The 20521-nt window shown below is 40.3% G+C and overlaps 1 protein-coding gene across 2 annotated transcripts in view; it reads right to left on the reverse strand.

Moving 5' to 3' along the window:
* Positions 1 to 365: 365 nt before the first annotated feature.
* ANP32B (acidic nuclear phosphoprotein 32 family member B) overlaps positions 366 to 20521 on the reverse strand; it is a 30996-nt gene continuing 10840 nt past the window's right edge. Inside the window, exons 2-7 of one of the 2 annotated variants that reach the window (XM_012475754.3) lie at positions 19488 to 19637; positions 15877 to 15999; positions 10175 to 10364; positions 4237 to 4355; positions 3175 to 3226; positions 366 to 814 (exon numbers count right to left, since the gene is read on the reverse strand). In XM_012475754.3, the coding sequence (XP_012331177.1) occupies positions 747 to 814; positions 3175 to 3226; positions 4237 to 4355; positions 10175 to 10364; positions 15877 to 15999; positions 19488 to 19637 (702 nt within the window). In that variant the 3' untranslated portion in view covers positions 366 to 746. The remainder of the gene's footprint in view (positions 815 to 3174; positions 3227 to 4236; positions 4356 to 10174; positions 10365 to 15876; positions 16000 to 19487; positions 19638 to 20521) is intronic. The other variant, XM_064379682.1, reaches the window with a different exon arrangement.

Consider the following 20521-nt stretch of genomic DNA (forward strand, 5'->3'; position numbering starts at 1 on the left):
TTTACTGGTTTTCAAGGCACCAGAGCATTCCATTTTGAACATTATTATTTTTAAAAGTCTGCTTCATTTACTCCCAGTCATCAATAAGGATTCAATCTAAGTGCTCAAAGATCCTACACACTTGTGCAATTCCCCTCAAAAACTATTAATATAAAAATGCCAAACCAGTTCTTTGATGTGTTTTAACATGAGCTTACAATGAGAGTATAATTTAAAAATGTAAGCATACAACTAGGCTTTACCAAAGAGTAACGTGTTTATTTCACGTAAATTCTTAAAAATACTTTCTTGGCAGTTGTCACATAAAATGTCCTAATGTAAAACAAAAAACTCATTAGAAAGAAAAGCATGAAAAAACAGACCCAAAATGTTAAGATTTTATTTACAAAGCTTTTTTGTTGTACAGAAAGTAAAAATGCTGTTACAATCTCGGTGTAACTGGTAGCCACAGACGGTTGACTCACCAATCACAGCTATCCACGCTACAGCAAGAGTCTTACACAAAAACCTAACAATGCTTACAATTTTGTTGGGGTGAAGTCCACAAGCTTGGTGGTAGATTACCAAGAGGGACTACATGGAAGGAAGGTGGAATGTCACAGGAACTATTCTTTGGCTCTTTGGGTAGGTGGGTGTCCTGGGGTTTGTATCACAGCTACCTTTTTTTTTTTTTTCCAACAGCTACCAAATCCATGAGCAGTCCAAACAATACTGAACAGTTCTGTTTCTGCAGGTCATCTGGGGTCTTAATCATCTTCTCCTTCATCATCTGTTTCTCTCTTCCTCTTTTCACCTTTCCCACCTTCTTCCTCTTCTGTAAAGTAACAAAAATTGACTTTAGGACAGTTAGAAAGGCATTTTGCTTAGATTATTGCCAATGGAGCAACAAGAATAAAGTTTGACAGGAGATAAAACGATGTAAACTTGATCAGGTTAATACAGGTGATATAGGAAGTTTAAGTGGTGACCACAGAAACCAAGAAAAGCAGAACGTACAGCAGCAACTCAACTCACACAGGAACGTTAACACAGTTTCCTCAATTTTAAGGTGTTTTCTTCTAAATGTTTCTTTTTACAAATCTATCAATTATTAAAATGCATACTAATAACTTGAGCTAGTTGGACACAGTGGCTCATGCCTATAATCCCAGCACTTTGGGAGGCTGAGATGGGTGGATCACCTGAGGTCAGGAGTTCCAGAGTAGCCTGGTCAACATGGTGAAACCCCATCTCTACCAAAAACACAAAAAATTAGCTGGGCATGCTGGCGCAGACCTGTAATCCCAGCTACTCGGGAGGCTGAGGCAGGAGAATTGCTTGAAGCCAGGAGGCAGAGGTTGCCGAGATCCCGCCACTGCACACCAGCCTGGGTAACTGTCTCCAACAAAACAAACCCCCTCGAGCTATCTAGCATGTCTTCAAGCCATATTCATTTTCAAGTGATTTTGGACAAGCTTAACCTCTTTAAGCCTTTTTCAACTGTAAAATGGGGACAATGGTACTGACTTTAAAAGGTTATTCTGATAATTAACACACAAAACACTTCTATTAACTAAAAAGGGACTTTTTAAAGTATTTATGTAGTCAAGACACAGAGACTTAAACATAGACCAATCTTTTCAACTAATAAAATCCATGGTTATTTTAATGAAATTAACTGTATGTTGAATCATGTTTCATACAGGTTCTTAAAGGCAGTGACAAAGTCCTAACCAGGGTAATATCTAGTATAAATGTAATCGAGAGCTTGACAAAGTGGATGCTGAGAAAGCATGAGCCAGTGAATACCTGATTCTCTGAGACTCAACTATGAGACTTCTATTTTTTGGGACATTGTCTCGCTCTGTCACTTGGACGGGAGTTCAGCGGCGCCATCATAGCCTCACTGCAACTTCAACCTCTTGGGCTCAAGCAATCCTCCCACCTTAGCTTCTTGAGTAGCTGGGACTATAGGGGTGCACCACCATGCCCAACTTTTTTTTTTTTTTTGAGACAGAGTCTTGCTCTGTCATCCAGGCTGGAGTGCAGTGGTGTGATCTTGGCTCACTGCAACCTCCGCCTCCTGGGTTCGAGTGATTCTCCTGCCTCCGCCTCCTGAGTAGCTGGGATTACAGGCACGTGCCACCATGCCCGGCTAATTTTTGTGTTGTTAGGATAGGGTTTCACCATGTTGGCCAGGCTGGTCTTGAACTCCTGACCTTAGGTGATCTACCTGCCTTGGCCTCCGAAAGTGCTGGGATTACAGGCATGAGCCATCACACCCAGTCCCAGCTTTTTAATTTTCTGTAGAGACAGGGTCTATGATGTCCAGGCTGGCAAACTTACAGGCATGAGCCATCACACCCAGTCCCAGCTTTTTAATTTTCTGTAGAGACAGGGTCTATGATGTCCAGGCTGGCAAACTTTTAATAGTATTAAATAAGTAACGGTTATTTCACTAGTCTTGGTTGTAGTGGGGAAAGGATTAACACTGATCAAACTGGGAAACTGGTCTATCTATTTATCCTGAAAATTATGGTTCAATTATTAAACCTTGTTTTAAAAAAATGAAATAACTCCAAACACAGAAACCTCACACTTGGCAGTAAATCAAATGGCTTTAAATGGTCCCTCCATTTAAAACATGGGGACCAGGCTGGGTGCAGTAGCTTACACCTGTAATCCCAGTACTTTGGGAGGCTGAGGTGGATGGATCACTTCAGGCCAGGAATTCAAGACCAGCCTAGCCAACATGGCGAAATCCCGTCTCAACTAAATATAAAACTTCACTGAGTGTGGTGGTACATGCCCGTAATCCCAGCTACTCAGAAGGCTGAGGCAGAGAATTGCTTGAACCTGGGAGGTGCAGGCTACAGTGAGTGGAGATCATACCAGTGCACTCCAGCCTGGGCGACAGAGTGAGACTCCATTTCAAAAAAAGAACAAAAAAACACCATGGGGATTGAAGACCAACAGGACCCTTGCAATCAAAGAAGAATAACTGCTGTAGCAGCAGGAAGCCTGCAGTAGCACAGACATAATAATGGGATGATACAAACAAGAACGTGAATGTGTGTGTAGACTGCCAGAGCCAAGGATATTTTATTTTCTTCTCGGTGGTATCAAATTCTAAATAATAGATGTTTTCATCTAATTTTTAACTGAGAATGATCAAAATACATGCATTAGGCCCACCTTCATCCTCATCCTCATCTTCATCTTCTTCATCAAGTCCAAATTCTTCTTCCTAGAGAATAACAGTATAATATCAGATTAATTCTGCCAAATCGAGAAGTGCAAATAGTACAAATACTGCCAAACCGAGAAGTACAAATAAATGCAATAGTATCAAGCAGGATATCTACTTGGATGTACCAAGACCCACTGATTTTCCTTAATGAGCTTTATTTTACAATTTTTCTTAAAAAAAAAAAAAAAAAAAATTTTTTTTAGAAGCAGTTCATTTGCTAGATGTTTAATTAGTATATAACTTTGGATAATTTAAGAAATGATCTTAAAATCTCAAATTTCAAAACAAGTTTAGACAAAAATTTCTTTCTATATCCCATTCATATACAAAGCTTTTTTCAGGACCTTAATGTCAATCATATACACCTAATGAGAGCACATGAACCCCTAGACTTATTTTTATGCTACAAAAGAGCATGCTTTTTGCTAACAACTACTGTTGTCTGCCTGTTTCCCAAAAACCTCTTTGAGGGTCAAAGTCAAAACACTCCTTTCTCCTGCCCTCGTATAGCATTCATTTCCTCAGGGATACTCTATTACTGGGTGTCCCATAAACTAGACTGTGTGCTCTTTCAGGGCAGGACCACAATCTCATTTAATTTTGTACCCCTAATTCTTTAATATAGCGGGAATATATTTACTGAATATACAAGAAAAAGTTTAGACTTGGTAAACATAAACTTCCCTACAATTCAATGAAAGAACAGACATACCATCAATTTTCAACATTTCCAGTTTTCTCACCACCCTGAATACTCAACTCGTTCCTTCCCCGGAGAGGGCCAAAACTCACCTTGCACAGCCAGGAACCATACTAGTTTGAGTTCAGTGGGCATTCCATTTAATAGTTATTTAAAGGCAGACAAAAACTAAACCAGATTCATACTGTAAATCTATTCACAGGTATACTAATTTCTTCAAAAGGTGTTTTTCTTTTCTTTGTCATCTTTTTTAAACTCCCACTTTTAATTACAAATAGCAAGCAGGGTAGAAAACAGCTGCACTGACCTCCTCACTGACTTCATCATCGTCATCATCCCCTTCTACATCTTCGTCTTCATCATCATCTTCATCAAACTCCTCTTCTTCACCATCCTCATCCTCCTCATCTTCCTCTTCTTCTCCTTCTGAAAACAATCCAAATGGGATTCATTAAATATCCCCAATGCTCCACAGGGCACAAGGTATTGGGGATCTGTGGGCTGGCTCACAGAACAAATGCTGGTTAAGGCCACGAACTGCAGTCACTTTCTACTATGTGCTACATACAGCTCAGTCCCTTTGTCCAACAGAGTCCCATAAAGTCAGAAAGCTAGAAGTCCTGGTAGACAAGACAAACACTATAATTATCACTCGTGACATGATACAATGGCTAAGATTTGCTTCGAAATTATAAGGACTGGGGAAGAAGATAAGGGTGTATGCAGGAATAAAACAACATCAGCTATGACCAATAATTGCTGAAGCTGAGTGATAAGAACATGCGGGTTCGTTTTGCTACATATATCTGCACCCCTCACTCCCCAAGACAGTCTTGCTCTGTTGCCCAGGCTGGAGTGCAGTGGCGCGATCTTGGCTCACTGCAACCTCCACCTCTCGGTTTGAAGCAATTCTCCTGCCTCAGCCTCCCAAGTAGCTGGGATTATAGGCACCCACCATCATGCCCGACTAATTTTTGTATTTTTGGTAGAGACAGGGTTTCACCATGTTGGCCAGGTTGGTCTTGAACTCCTGACCTTGTGATCCACCCCTCCTTAGCCGCCCAAAGTGCTGGGATTACAGGCGAGAGCCACTGCACCCAGCACGTTTTGCTATACTTTTACCTTTATCACTTTAACAAAAAGTTAAAAAAAAAAAAATCATGTACCTTCTCTTGGGTAATGGTACCACCACAGTCACAGTCAGCTGTTCAAATCAGGAATCCGAGAAACACCCAAATAACCCTGTGACTCAGGGAACAGGAGGCTGAGAGGCATCTGCATCTCTACCTGATTTGTGCTGACCTCTAGGGCAGCAGTTCTTGCTTCTCCTGGGTCCTAGAGCTCACCATGCTCTCACCTGCGTCTTGGTCTCTGCATGCTCTTTCCATCCCTCTTTGCTTGGCTAACTCAGACTCCACTTTGGAGTCTCAGTCAACATCACTTCCTTAGGCAGTCTTACTCAAGAGACCTCCCAGTGCCAGGTCACAGGCTATCACATGAGAGTGCTTCTCCATTACAGAACACTTTGCTTACTTGTAATTATTATTTATGATTTTTAGTTAAAAATTTTTTTTCTCTACAGATAGGGTTTGGCAATGTTGCCAGGCTGGTCTTGAACTACTGGATTCCAGTAATCATCCTGCCTCACCCTCCCCAAGTATTGGGATTACAGGTGTGAGCCACCATCCTTAGCCTATTTATGATCAAAACAAAACATTTCTCTGTAAGGTCCAAGAGAATAGGAACTCTGTTTTTTTTTTTTTTTTTTTTTTTAAAAACCACTGTTTTCCACAGTGCCTGGCATATAGGAAATGCTCGAATATTTGTTGCCTGACCCGTCTTTGCTCTCAGGAACTGTCCCCTACCTTCCAAGGAATGTCCTTTACAGGCTCTTGCACATCTGGTTGAGGTGAACTTAAATAGACAACAAGTACAAATGGTTTTTAGGAGAAATGGAAAAACTGTAGAAGGGAGAAAAGGACATAACATTTGGAAATAAGTGAGATGTCCTATTCTCTGTCCATTTTACTTCCTTGTAACTCACTGATTTTTGCCTATCTCAATATGCTTCAAAACAAAACTATAAAAATGCTTCCAGAGTATTATACCATTAATTGCACTGAAACTCCCTAATGCTCTTCCTTCTCCATTTTCTTGGCAATTTCTGTCTTATGTGCTGATTTTTAAAGAAGTATTTAAAATAATGCTTCAACTAGAACAATACCACCAACTTCAGCAACATCACAACCAAGTATTCTTCATGCTGACTGATTGATTACAATTCTGCTTCCTCTAAGCCAGGGGTCCTCAACTCCCAGGACTGGTACTGGTCTGTGGCCTGGGCTGCACAGATAGAGGTGAGGAACAGGCCAGTAAGCATTACCACCTGAGCTCTGCCTCCTGTCAGATCACCTGTTTGATTCCCATAGGAGTACAAATTCTCTTGTGAACTTCACAGGTGACAGACCTAGGTTGTGTACTCCTTATGAGAATCTAATGCCTGATCTAAAGTGGAACAGTTTCATCTTGAAACTATTCAGCCACCACCCCCAACTACCCTCTTCCCCCTCCCCGCATCTGTGGAAAAACTGTCTTCCATGAAACCAGTAACTGGTGCCAAAAAGGTTGGAGACCACAGCTTTAAGTCACCTCAAGTGAGAAGCGTTTTATTCTAAAAGTGACTCAGAGTAAACAAACTTGACATGCAAAGAAAACACAAGCTAGTCAGGAAGAATATTTTGGACAGAAAATATCATTATTTTTAAAAATCTTAATATACATAAAAATGCTAGATTAAATACCAAAAATACTGAAAATCATCTCTTAAGTCTATGTTATGATCAGAGATTATTTTTCTTATTAATGACAAATGGAATCTAACCTCTAGTTATTTGAAATCATTACCTTCTTAAACTCTGGTCGTAGGTAAATGAAAGAGAAAGCTATTTTATTTCTAGTTGGCAATAACAAGCAGGTACCAAGTACCTACTAAGTGCCAGGCCCTATGAATCAAGAGGTAAGTACCCAAGATGATGACTGTAGTACAGTAGGACAGCAGTCCTCAAACTTTTTGGCAGCAGGGAGCAGTTTTGTGGAAGACAGTATTTCCACAGCCTGGGGGTGGGGGGATGGTTTCAGGATGATTCAAATGCATTATGTTTATTCTGTACTTTATTTCTATCATTACATTCTAATATATAATGACATAATTACAGAACTCACCATAATGTGGAATCAGTGGAACCCTGAGCTTGTTTTCCCTGCAACTAGACAGTCCCACCTGGGGGCAATGGAAGACAGTAACACCCGAAGTGTGTTGCTTAGGTCCAGTCTACTCCATAATCTTGTTTTGGCTGCTATCACTGCAGAAAACCTTGCTTTACAAAGATAGGATATTGGAACCAGAAGCAGGTTTTTCAGTGCTTTTGTGGCAATCTCAGAATATTCCACCTTGACTTTAATCCAGAATATACAGAAATTTTGAAGTTGTCACAAACCATACTTTTAAGGCCACTGCCGTTTGTGATCTCAACCACTTAATCCCCTTCAAGCATGGACAAAGTCGATTGACCTGGCTTATTCACAAATGGGTCCTTCCGAGTTCGAGGGTCTTTTGTGGTTGTGAAGTAATGCTCAAACTCTTTTGAAAGCTGAGATAGGTGATCATGCACCAGCTGAGAGAAAGAAGGCTCTGGCTCAGTCTCTTTCAATATCACTGGTAATGTTTGAAACATGTCAAAAATCCGAATGCTTGGAACGGAAAACTAAATACCGTATGTTAATACATGGACACATGGCAGGGGGGAACAACACACAAAGGGGCCTTTGCAGGGGCAGGGGGAGAGAGCATCAGAAAGACTATCTAATGGATGGTGGGCTTAATATTTTGGTGATGCGATGATCTGTGCAGCAAAACACCGTGGCACACATTTAGCTATGCAACAAACCTGCACATGTACCCCTGAACTTAAAAAAAAAAAAGAGTTTTACCACCCATTCTGTATCACTGAAATGTTCTGCCAGTGGCAACTGTTATTCTAAAAGAAATCTCTGGAGCAGGCCTTGTAACTCAAAAACTCTGGCCAGTGATCTACCGTTAAAACGCCATCTCACTTCTCTGTGTAAGAGAAGACGTGTTCTCTGTGTCCATCTCACAGAGTTGCGTGAACAAATATGGGTTAACGGGATGTACTTTTATGTGGCTGTTAATTTTAATTACGTCCTGCAAGACGTTAAGTTCAGGTGACATTTGTCAGCTAGCCAGCATTTCTCTGTGTGTGACATAGTACACTGACTCACATCCAGAAGCAACCTCTCTGACCCAAGTAGTGAAACCAGAAAGCTGTCCAGCCATGGCAGCCCCTCCATCTGTGCATATACGACACAAAATGACCAATTCAGTTTTCCTGATACCTAATCATTCAAAAGACTTGAATAGTTCTGCAGCTGTGGTGTTGTCAATGAAGCACACATAACATAGTCTCATGCACATCCTCCTGAAAATGTATCACACAAAAACAAGCATTGTTGCCATGTTGTCAACATTGGCAGACTCATCAAGCTGCAATGCATACCTCGGTGACTCATCAATCCTCTTTAACAACTGTGCCTCGATATCCTCTGCTATTTCATCAACGTCTAGTTATGGTGCTAGCCGAAAGAGGAACATGTGTTACCTTTTGAACTGCAGCTTAACTGTAGTCTCTCCTAAAAGTTTGTGACAAATGTTCTTAGCAGCAGGCAGGATCAACTCTTCAATAGTAAAGGGCTTCTTACTTTAGCAATGCAGTTAGTTAAGGGCTTCTGAGCTTCAGCAATGCAGTTAGCCACTAAGAATGAGATGTTCTCAGTGCAGACACATTTGATGAAGTGGTAGGTTTCAATAATTGCTTCTGTTCTTTGTGTTCATGTTTGAAAAACTCTAAAAAGCTTGTCTTTTAAATGCAGGGTGCTTGCTCTCCATGTGGTAACTTTTTTTTTTTTTTGAGACGTAGTCTTGCTCTATTGCCCAGGCTAAAGTGCAGTGGTGCAATCTCGGCTCACTGCAACTTCCGCCTCCCAGGTTCAAGCAATTCTCATGCCTCAGTCTCCCAAGTAGCCAGGACTAAAGGTGTGTGCCACCATGCCTGGCTAATTTTTGTAGAGATGGGGTTTCACCATATTGGCCAGTCTGGTCTTCAACTCCTGACCTCAGGTGATCTGCCTCTGCCTCCCTAAGTGGTGGGATTACAGGCATGAGCCGCTGCACCCAGCCAGTGAAGCAGTTTTGAAGGTTTCATGGCTGTGTTGGATAGCTGGTTGCCACATATTATACAAAGTGGGCTTGGAGAATGTGAATCACCTGTTTTAATGAACCTGTAATTTAAATATCACTCTTGGTATTTTCTTTTCAATGAAGCTTTTTTTCATTGGCAGTCTTGTCTTCTGCTATCTCATTTCAAAGCTCTCCACTTACACTTGTTTTTTACTTGCTTTGGCTAGGGTTAGCTTGTGGGCTTACCAAAACTGGGGCTAAGACAAATATGCAGTGCAGTAAAGAGGTGTGGATGGAAGTGGTAAATAAAAAAATGGGAAGGCCACACATGCACTAAAATAAGCATCAGATTCTGACTTAAAGCCTGTCAGATGCAGCTGTATAACCGAAATACACCAACTCACTTGCCACTATAAAGCCTGCCAGCAGATAGAGCTTAAATGTTACTTGCCACTCACTGATTGGTTTGAGGAGTCTGCAAGAAATTGATTTATTATGGTCTCTGTGTAGTCAAACCTCTCTGTTAACATTAATCTGAATTTGCAGCCACTCCCCTGCACTAGCATCACCGCCTCAGCTTCACCTCAGATCATTAGGCATTAGATTCTTATAAGGAGCACACAACCTAGGCCCCTCACACATGTGCAGTTCATGATAGGGTTAGAGTTCCTCTGAGAATCTAATGCCACCACTGATCTGACAGGCAGTAATGTGAGCAATAGGAAGTGGCTGTAAATACAGATGAGGCTTGCCCACCCTTCACCTCCTGCTCTGTGGCCTGGTTCCTAACAGGCCTTGTTTCTGTAGAAACAAGGTCTTGCTATGTTGCCTAGGCTAGTCTCAAACTCCTGGGCTAAAGCAATCCCCCCGCCCCAGCCTCCCAAAGTGCTGGGATTACACGTGTGCCACTGCGCCCAGCCAACATCCAATAGTTTTCATCAGAGGCTTTCAAAGACAGACATCAAGTTCACTGGATGCTGAGCCTACTCACCTTCATCCTCCTCCTCTTCATCCACACCATCCACCTCGGCATCTGAGTCAGGTGCTTCCTGGTCCTCTCGGTCGTAGCCATCCAAGTAGGTAAGCTGGGGCAGGAGCTTGAAGACACTCTCTCGGTAGTCATTCAGGTTAGTAACCTCACAGTTAAAGAGGTCCAGGCTTTTCAGACATTCTAACTTTTTCTGAAGAAAAGGATCAAAAGACACAACTCCTAAACCAAAGGATTATAAGTAACAAACCCATCTCTCGAAGAGGTAAAATTCTAGGCTCTATATTCAATTCCTGCTACCCACTCAGTCTTGTATATAGAAAGACACATCAAGTCTTTTGCAACCTTTATATTAGGTTACTAGACTTTAACTAGTCCCTCTTTCTCTACTTACTCTCCCAGAGAACTATATGTTTTTCTGGCAGCATAGTAGTCTAAAGAAATATAATATGAAAATAATTTTTATTATATCCAGATTATTTTCACAGTGTGAGACAATCAAACAGTTTAATACATTTAGTTGAAACAAATGTTAACGTTTGCATAATCAAATGGCCATTAAAAACTTCCTGGGTATTAAGTAGTCTCTAATGTTCTGAGGTGATATTATAGGGAAAAATTCAGAGATTTGTAACACAATCTCAAGGTACTTACAATTTTACTTAGGGCACAGACATGAAACACTAGAGTGTGAAATATAAAATATAAAGTGTGGCAATGCAGCCATTTTCAGGGAAGACAGGAGTCAACACAGGCTGGGGAAAATGCAGAGGGGCGCAGAGTTGAAACTTCAGAAATACGGAGAAATACTGCACTCTTCCTTTTTTAATTTTTAGGAAAAAGACTGACATGTTACCAGACTTTTATGATGTAAAGTTCTTCTGATTTTATTTAGTATACCTTGAAATTTTGTTGCAATACCTCATTTCCTTGGAACCATCAGTTTCATCTATCTAAAAACAGTTAAGCTATAAAAACTTGGGGCTCAAATCAAGTTTTCTGAGTAGTCAAAGTGCATAGGAAAATGTCTGTGTATTTACCGAGCTCTTCGTTTGTTATTATGTCAGTCTACTAGTATTTCAATCCCAGGTCTACTAAGTTTTGATTAAGGGTAAATTAAGGGATTGAGAGGGCAGAGGTACTACTACAAGCAAATCAGGAGATAGCAACAGGAAGTGACAGCAGACCCCTGTAGGTAGAAGAGGGAGAAGCCTATGAAAGGCAAACCCAATGTGAAGTAGCACATAGCCTGGTGCCTTTCAGAATAGGGGCGATAAGTACGTATATCTAGATAGTTTCATAAACACAACCTTTAATGGTTCTGAATCAAGAGAAAAACTTGATTGGTATTCTCTAAGAAAAATAGTACTAAAAACACCCAAACAAACATAAGAGGACCGCCACATGAAGTAATTTCCAAAAAATAAATGTTGATGCTCAACAGGCTTTGCTGCTTTTTTAGGAAAGCTGTTACAACACTCACAAGGACTTGAGAAGAAATGCAGACAAAACAAAACCTTATTTTCAGAACTCAAGTATCTATGTAGTTCTGAGGAGATATAAAAGAATGTGAAAATCTGCCGCAAGGCTATAGAACAGGGGTTGGGAACCTGTGTTCCAGTGGCCAATTCTGGCCTACCACCTATTTTTGTAAAATAAGTTCTATTGGAACATAGTCACACTCATTTGTTTATGTATGTGCTAAAATGGCCAAGCAGGCTAGTTGTGACAGAGACTATATAAAGAGGCTACAAAGCCAAATGAACTATCTGGCCCTTAGAAAAAAGGGCTACTGACCCCTGCACATGAAGAAACTTCACCTTCTTGATCAAGAAAGAGACTCCCACACTTGTTTTATTCATGCAGGGAATAAATACAGCAGGGTTAGAGCAACAGGCAAATGCTGCACCCGTCATAACACAAATGTACAATGATCCAAGAGTCTGTGGATCAAACAATGTGCTTACATAGTCAGTTCCCTGATGTCTTAAGAAAGCTGTCACCAGCCCTTCTGGTCATAGAGCTGCTTTTGTATCATGTAATTTTCAGATTAGGTTCCCTTCCGGTCAGGCCCTGACTTCCAGGAGCCCAAGTATGACTTCTTTCCAAAGAGGGAAAAAATGCTGCAATGCCACCCCAGATAGCTAGCTAGCATACTGGCTTTCTCTTCACAAAGGCTGACTCTATGCCAACTAAGATAGAACCATAAGTACATTTAGGCAGCTTTTCCAAAACGGTTCACTCTCAAAATTCTCCACTTAAAGGACGAGCCATTTGTATTTCAGATTTCCTAGAAATAGGTGTACAAAAAGACATACAACCTCAGATATTTATCTAATGCTTTATAATACCACCAAAAGCCCTTTCTCTATCTAGTTTCATTGACTCTTCCAGTATGCAGGGCCTCCAAGGCTCTTCTGTTTCCGAAACTGTACAATTATGTGAGATTTTTGGCTACTTCCTGGCAAAACACTCATTATCAAGTAATTTGGACATGCCAATCAGTAGGTTGGAAAATGAAAGCAAGTAAACAACAAAAATCCCAAATAACTATAGTACTCTGGAATTGTTCAAAGTAGTAAAATTGTGCTTTAAGGCCCAATAGGCACAAAATACACTACACACAGATTATTCAGGATCCCAATGTAATGTGTAAATACTGATTAAAAAAAAAAATTACAACTCTACCATACCAGAAATTTGATGTAAGGTAATAAGCTAGCCATAATAAACATTAAACATTTTATTAACAATAATTTTGCTTGCCTTCTTAGAATTTAGAAGGGCTTTGGGGGATGGTTTGGATGGCCCAGGTCTCTTAAAAAAGGTGTCCAAGGAAGTTTGAATTGATGCCTTCTTTGTCTCTCGATTAATGTCCCTGTAGCAAGCAGAGGCATTCACAATCATTGCATTGACTGTAAGAACTGGGCTCAAAGTAGACGGTGTTCAAAATGTATGTGGTTAATGAGGATGAGGATGGTGTTTTTCCCCACTGAAGAATACTGCCGGAAGTCAAAATGGACCCAACATTTCCCCCCTTCACCTTCTCCTACAGATTTACTTAATTCCAAGGAATCCGAGTGCCAAGTACAGCAGAATGGTGGGACTCCAGGCTTTTCGAAATAGCTCTGGTGTGTAGCCCTGTGGCTCCGACACAGGGTGTGTGACTCTGGACAAGGGATTCAGCCTCACCCAAGCCTTAGCTTCCTCAACATAAAATAAGGGCCATGCTATTTCTATCCACTTCATAGCAAAGTTTTGGTTTTTTTTTTTTTGACAATTACCAATAAAACATAAAGCACCCAGTAAGTGTATGGGTATAGCAGATCCTCTAAAAATGGTAAACAATGAAGATTATTTTTCATCCTTCCACTATCCTGGGAGACTGAGACTTTCACAGCCATCAGAGGGTCCTCTCAAACATTACTGACCAGATCAGGAAAACTCAAGCAAACAACTCCCCAACAGTATTTGCTTCTGCTCCATCTCTGTGTGCTACAACACTGAAAAAGGCTGCTGATAATCAAAGAGAACTCAAGTTGCCACGAGAATTAGGTAATGGCCAGTCATCAACTGTGAAGAGGTACTGCCTGCTACTCTTGTTTTTTAAAAAAATGGAGAAGAGTTTCTTATGCGCACAACAACCTACGATTAGTGTGTCTGTCACTAAGCAATAAACACAGGCTTGATGTAGTCCATCTGAATGGGAAAGCATCAGCAGTTAAAATTTGGTGCTCCTGTTGAAATTTGGGCATGAAATAAATTACAGGTGGAAAAAGAACAGGTCCCAAGGGCTATGGAAAGCACAGCAGACTTGAATTCTTTTTTTTTTTTTTTTTTGAGATGGAATCTCACTCTGTTGCCCAGGCTGGAGTGCAGTGGCATGATCTTGGCTCACTGCAACCTCTGCCTCCTGGGTTTCAAGTGATACTCTTGCCTCAGCCTCCCAAGTAGCTGGGATTACAGGCACCTGCCACCATGCCCGGTAACTGATCCGCCCACCCTGGCCTCCCAAAGTGTTGGGATTACAGGCATGAGCCACCGTGCCCAGCCCAGACTTAGATTTGAATCCCTACTCTGCCATTTATCCAGAGCAATGTACTACAACGTACTATAATGAAATGTACTACATTCTCTTAACTCAGCTTCCTCGTCTCTAAAAAGAGGACAGTCATTCTCTCTTCTCTGGGTTACATAAGGATACAATGGGCAAATGTTAATGTCCTTGGATGCAGTGAAAGTCAATAAATGTCGGCTTGAACACTGGAAATGGGGGTTGGTTTGAAGGAAACAAACTAAGAGCCTGAGTATCTAGGCATACCTGTAACAGGAAAAAAGGGCAAAATTCATGGATCACTGGTGAGGCATTACATTTACGAGAAATATGAGCTCTTAAATATGGACGACTTAATGAAATGTAAAAATAAAGAGACTCAGCCGGACTTGGTGGCTCAGGCCTGTAGTCCCAGCACTTTGGGAGGTCAAAGTGGGAGGATCACTTGAGGCCAGGAGTTCAAGACCAGCCTGGCCTAACACCTCTCTCTAAAAGAATACACATATTATACACACAGAGATTCAGTAAAAGGTGACTGAATCTGTATTGGAGCAGAGTCTCAATAATTTAGGAAGGAAAAGATCTTCTAACTCTTGACAGGAAATCCTTTTCATTAAAGAAGGTACAATTTAACTCCGTCTTCTCCTGAAATATCCACAGAGCATTTTATACAATTGATGTGAAATCCACGTATTTTAATATACTCTGACATCAGGACAGAAACAACAGAGAAGAAATGTCTTACCCTCTAGGGTCTGTTCTGGATTCTGAAAGACAGCTCCTATATGCTATATAACCCTCTGCCAAATAGCACAGCCTATGGGGCTGGCCCTACAAACTGTATTAAGCCCCTTGTCTCCAGTCCTGCCTCTGGAAGCCCTTTTCTGGCCTCTACAACTTCCACACAAACTGGACAAAAAGCAAAGAAGGAGATTACCTTACAAAGCAAAGTAAGTACATTACTTTATCTTATTCTCAGAACTCCTATGTGAGGTAAGTAAGGCAGAGATTATCCTCTCTGCTATAAATGAGGAAACTGAGGCCCAGAGAGAAGCAGCAGCTTGCCCAAGGTCACACAGCAAGTCTACAACCCAAGTGGCACTGAAACTTAGCTTTTCATATCTTATCCCAATATGTAAGACTAAAGAGTATCTTGAGGTTTCCATGCAAAACTCTAGGCACAGTAATCCAACTAGAACACAAGGTCATGAATTAGATGACCTAAAGCTTAAAATGGAGCTGTCTTTTATTGTTCCATCTACAATTCAGGTATGCCACACAATATAAATAGCCTTTTCTGTTAAAGTATAAAATTGCATAATGGCTTGAGCAGTCTGGGCAAAAAAATTGTAAGAGACATGTTTAAGGCTATATAGTCAATACATAAATTTCAGAAGTGGACCCAAAACAAAACATCCCCAAAAATCCTCTTCTGAAGGATGCCATCACAATATCAGGCAGGGAGAGAGCAAAGACACAAGAATACATCTAATTAGAGAGGCCCTCATCTTTAAAATTGGGACTTCTATAAAAAGTAAAAAACCACCACTTTCTCAACCAATTATTATTGCCAGTAATTTCCCCCACTATAAAGAAATATGAAAATGAAAATGACCAGTAAGTCCCAGTTTCCAAATTTTTAAGTACTTACCAAAGGTTCCAAGGTGCTGATATCTTTCAGTTTATTTCCACTTAAGTTTAGATGTGTGAGATTTGGAAGTTTTTCAGCTAACATGTCCAGACCTCCAAAGATTCTATTTTCACTGAGTTCAAGCTGCAAGAGAAAACGGATACAGCACAAACACAAATACACACAGAGAAACACACATCATTTAAGGTAAGTAAAAAAGAGTTCTCAAATATTTATCAAGATCAAATAATCTCTATTTCTATTAAGGCATGCAAGTTCATTTTGTTTAAATCCAAATAATTAACGGGAGAAGGTAAGGTTAGAAGTATTGTTTTCCTAATCAGCTGCTAATAACAGCTTAGTCAACAACCGGTCTCTAACATCAGTGAATACATTTTCTAACTTAAAAAGTGGGTCAAAACCAATTAGAATTCTTTGACAAGTATTAATACCCTATACCTGCCAGAAAGGGTAAATAGTTTAATAGTCTGCGCATTCTGAGCAGCTTATTTTGTGGACCTTCAAAACTTGCAACGCCCACTTGAAACCTAATCTGGTTCTGGACAATGCTGACATACACTGTGGAGTTCTACACCTGGAAGCCACCAGGGAATGTTGCTCTGAAAGCCACAAGAGAGAGACGGGCCCTACAAATAAGCCCATAAAGAAGCAGCCTCAGGTTTATGAAACCAGCTCCTCAGAGTCCACATCTTGCATAAACCTGACGCTAGCCTTTATTAGAACCTACTCTAATTTCTTAGCTCAGGTCAAGTAGCACTGGCAAGTAGTGTGCCAATGAGGGAATGAGCCTTCACCAAGGAATATTAGAATCTTAAAGTAGAAGGAATTGGAGCCTAGAAAGCATTGTGAAGAACACCTAATTCAAGCTTTTCCTTTAGCAGACAAGAAAACTCAGGCTACACAGTTGATTCTAATTCTCTATTTTAAAGTGCCAACAACAGTAGTAACATTAACCCTTACATAGTATTTAAACGCCAGGCACTAGAAATACCTTAACTCATCTGAGCTCACAAGAACCCTATGGGGTAGGCAGAATTACCACTCCTGTTTACAGATGACAAAAAGAAACTTCCCCAAGACCATACAGCTGTTACCGTAGTGGGCTTACGATTTGAAGCCAGACAGGCTGGCTTCATAAACATGCATGTCTTCCTTATTATGCTACATACCTAGAATAGCAAGAAAGTGTCATGTAATGAAGTTTTTGGCATGCAGTGAAATGTATTACATGATGCAAAGTAGAGTAACTTTTAAAAATATATGTATTTGCTGAAAACTGAGTTAAAAAAAAAGTCAGCTCCTTAAGGTGTTATTAAATATTTCAGAAGAGGAAAACGTAACATTTCAAAACATTTTTTCCTTCCAATGGAATATTTTCCGTGAAATGTCTAGTCATGGTCTAGGCTTAAAAATGTAAGTCTATAATCAACAGTCAAGTGTTAGCTTTATTAATGATTTCAGTAAATTAAAATACAAACAGATCACTTTTCTTGACCCATATTTTAGACCATGTGGTTAGAAATATTACATACACATGTAACATCCACATCCTTTCAACATGAGTATCTTAGGGAGTGGGAATAACAAGGCAATATACTTAAACATTTATTAGCATATGTATTTTGAAATGAAATCGATGTTTAAATTTAGAAAACTCTGACATTTATACACCATTTTTTTTTTCAGTACTTATTTCTTGTTAAAAATAGTTTGTGGGTTGGGCATGGTGGCTCATGCTTGTAATCCCAAGACTTTGAGAGACAGAGGCAGGCGGATCACCTGAGGTCAGGAGTTCAAGACCAGCCTGGCCAACATGGTGAAACCCCGTCTCTACTAAAAAAAAAAAAAAAAAAATACAAAAATTAGCCAGGCATGGTGGTACATGCCTGTAATCCCAGCTACTCAGGAGGCTGAGACTGCAGTGAGCCAAGATCATGCCACTGCACTCCAGCCTGGGCAACAAGAATGAAACTCTGTCTCAAAAAACAGTTTATGTTCTGGGATAGGAAGAAAATAAAGTCCTTATCAGTCATGAGAACACTCAACCTGCCTTTAAGTATGATTCCCTCTCATTAGCCCTGTAAAAGAAGTGATTAATGTTTAAATGTTAAAAGTTTTAAATTCATGTTAACTTCCTCACCCCCAAATCCAACAAAAACCAAAACCAAAATCCTGTCCTTCTCAGAAGTGAAGCAAGCTCTATTCAGAATTCAGAAAGGTTTATCAAAGTCCCTATAAATATGGTCACTGATAGGTTGAATTTCTGAGTAAGTTTGAGAGTACAGAGACCAATAGTAATTCAGGAAAACAGAACACAAAACACAGAGTAAGGATCTGCTAGCATCAAATTTATGTAAATAGATGCTTGCCATCCTTATGTTTAAGTGGGCTAATCAAAGCTTCCAATGTCACTGATAACCCATGCAAGTATAAAAATACTTCTAGTTTTTAATTCATGTACTATACTTTTTTAAAAAAATCGAGACAGAGTCTCGCTCTGTTGCTGGAATGCAAAGCGCAATTTCAACTCACTGCAACCTCAGCCTCCTGGGTTCAAGTGATTCTTGTGCCTCAGCCTCCCGAATAGCTGGGACTACAGCCACGTGCCACCATGCCCAGCTAATTTTTTTGTATTTTTAGTAGAGACGGGGTTTTGCCATGTTGGCCAGGAGGGTCTTGAACTCCTAACCTCAGGTGATCCACCCATCTCAGCCTCCCAAAGTGCTGGGATTACAGGCGTGAGCCACAGCGCCCGACCTCATGTATCATACTTAACCCATCCCACTTCCTGCAAAACAACAACAAACAAACCTCAATACAAAAAAAACTAACTGTCCCTCTCAGAACTCAAGCAAGCTCTGGGAACAGCCTACCTTTGCCTAAGTTTGATTTTGTTTCCTTCTATGTGTGACTTAGTTTAAAAAAAGGTACAACTTAAGTTTCCTAGTAAAGTGAATATTGAAATGGCAGAGAATTCTGAAATACTTATGTAAGCACACATCTTTTCCTATATTATGGAAAAGGTATGAGGTTAGGAGAGATATGGGTTCTAGTTTTGGCTCTAGTACTAACCACTTCTGTGGGTGGCTTTAGGCAAATTACTATTCTTTTCTGGGACTATTGCTGTGCCTATAAAATAAGCTGGGTTAAAAGAGCAAAGTTTCTTCCAATTCTGACATTCTGGGACTCTGTGACAGTTAAATGTGCAATGACAAAACATTTTTCTGTAGCATTTGGTCCTTTTTTTTGAAAGGATAAAGAACTGGTTTTATAACAATAAATAAATAAATTACTCACAAAACAAAGTAATTATTCTTCCTAACTACTATTTACTGAGCACCCAACATGCATTATTTCCAAACATCACAGCAATTCTGCAAGGTCAGGTAATACCACCAGTTTACAGGTGAGGAAATTGGGCCTTAGAGAGATTAAGTAACCTGAGGAAGATCACCCATCAAGGAAATGATAGAACTGGAATTCGATCCCATATCCGCCCAGTTCCAAAGGCCATGTGCTTTCTGCTATACTAACTGCTTCCTTACAGGTAAAATCATACATTTTCCCTTCCCAGGATCGTTCTCTTTTACTGTTAAAGGAAAAGCACTTACCTTTTTCAATTTAGGCAGCTTGGGGAGATTTGAAACTGAAATCAAGCCTACATTTATTAAACTGAGGAACTCTAAGTTCACAAATTCAGCTGTTAAGCCCTCAATTTTTCCATCATTTGATTTGCAATTGTCCAAGACAAGTTCTCGAACCTGTGGATGACAAAGAAAAAAGAATAAACTTCCAAAAAAAATTGAAAACAAAGAATGCAAAAACTTCTACCATAAATACCCTGCAAAAACACCCATATATATGGGCAGCCTCTTAGACTTAGATCATAGTTATAAAAAGATAAAAAATAATTAAGCCTTCAGTAGCAATATACTAACAGATTCAAAGATGGAATGTTACTCCATGAGTATAAAACACTCATTTTCCAGGAACGGACGCTATAGATGTAAGTGAAGTAAGTGTATTCCCCTTTTTTCCCCAGTCTGTTCCCCAAAGGGCAGCTTTCATTTAAAGGCAAATACAGAGTGGAGACACTCTTTAGGCTAATCTACCTTAAGGCCCAGAAGATGACCACAGAAAAGAGGAAAGCTTTATTTTTCCCACCACGACCACTAAGAGATTCTGGCTAGAGGTCTGCACCAACACACTTTCCAACTCTGGTTTTATTAATCTTTGCCAAGATTATCTTGACACCAGGAAGAAATCAGGATGCAAGAGTCCTTAATTCAAAACAAAAATCAATCTGGGTTGCACGTGAGAAGTTCTAGAGAACTGTTAAATAATAAATCTTCATTTTCAGGCTACATCTGGCCAGGTACAGTGGCACACGCCTGTAATCCCAGCACTTTGGGAAATCAAGGTGGGCGGATCACCTGAGGTCAGGGGTTCAAGACCAGCATGGCCAACATGGTAAAACCCCCTCTCTACAGAAATACAAAAATTAGCCGGGTATGATGGCGAGTGCCTGTAATCCCACTACTTGGGAGGCTACGGCGGGAAAATTGCTTGAACCTGGGAGGCGCAGTTAGCTGGGATTGCACCATGGCGCTCCAGCCTGGGCAACAGAGTAAGACTCCATTTCAAT

This window comes from Aotus nancymaae, unplaced genomic scaffold (assembly GCF_030222135.1).
Source record: "Aotus nancymaae isolate 86718 unplaced genomic scaffold, 86718_ANA_hifiasm-v0.15.2.pri h1tg000003l, whole genome shotgun sequence".
NCBI lineage: Eukaryota > Metazoa > Chordata > Mammalia > Primates > Aotidae > Aotus > Aotus nancymaae.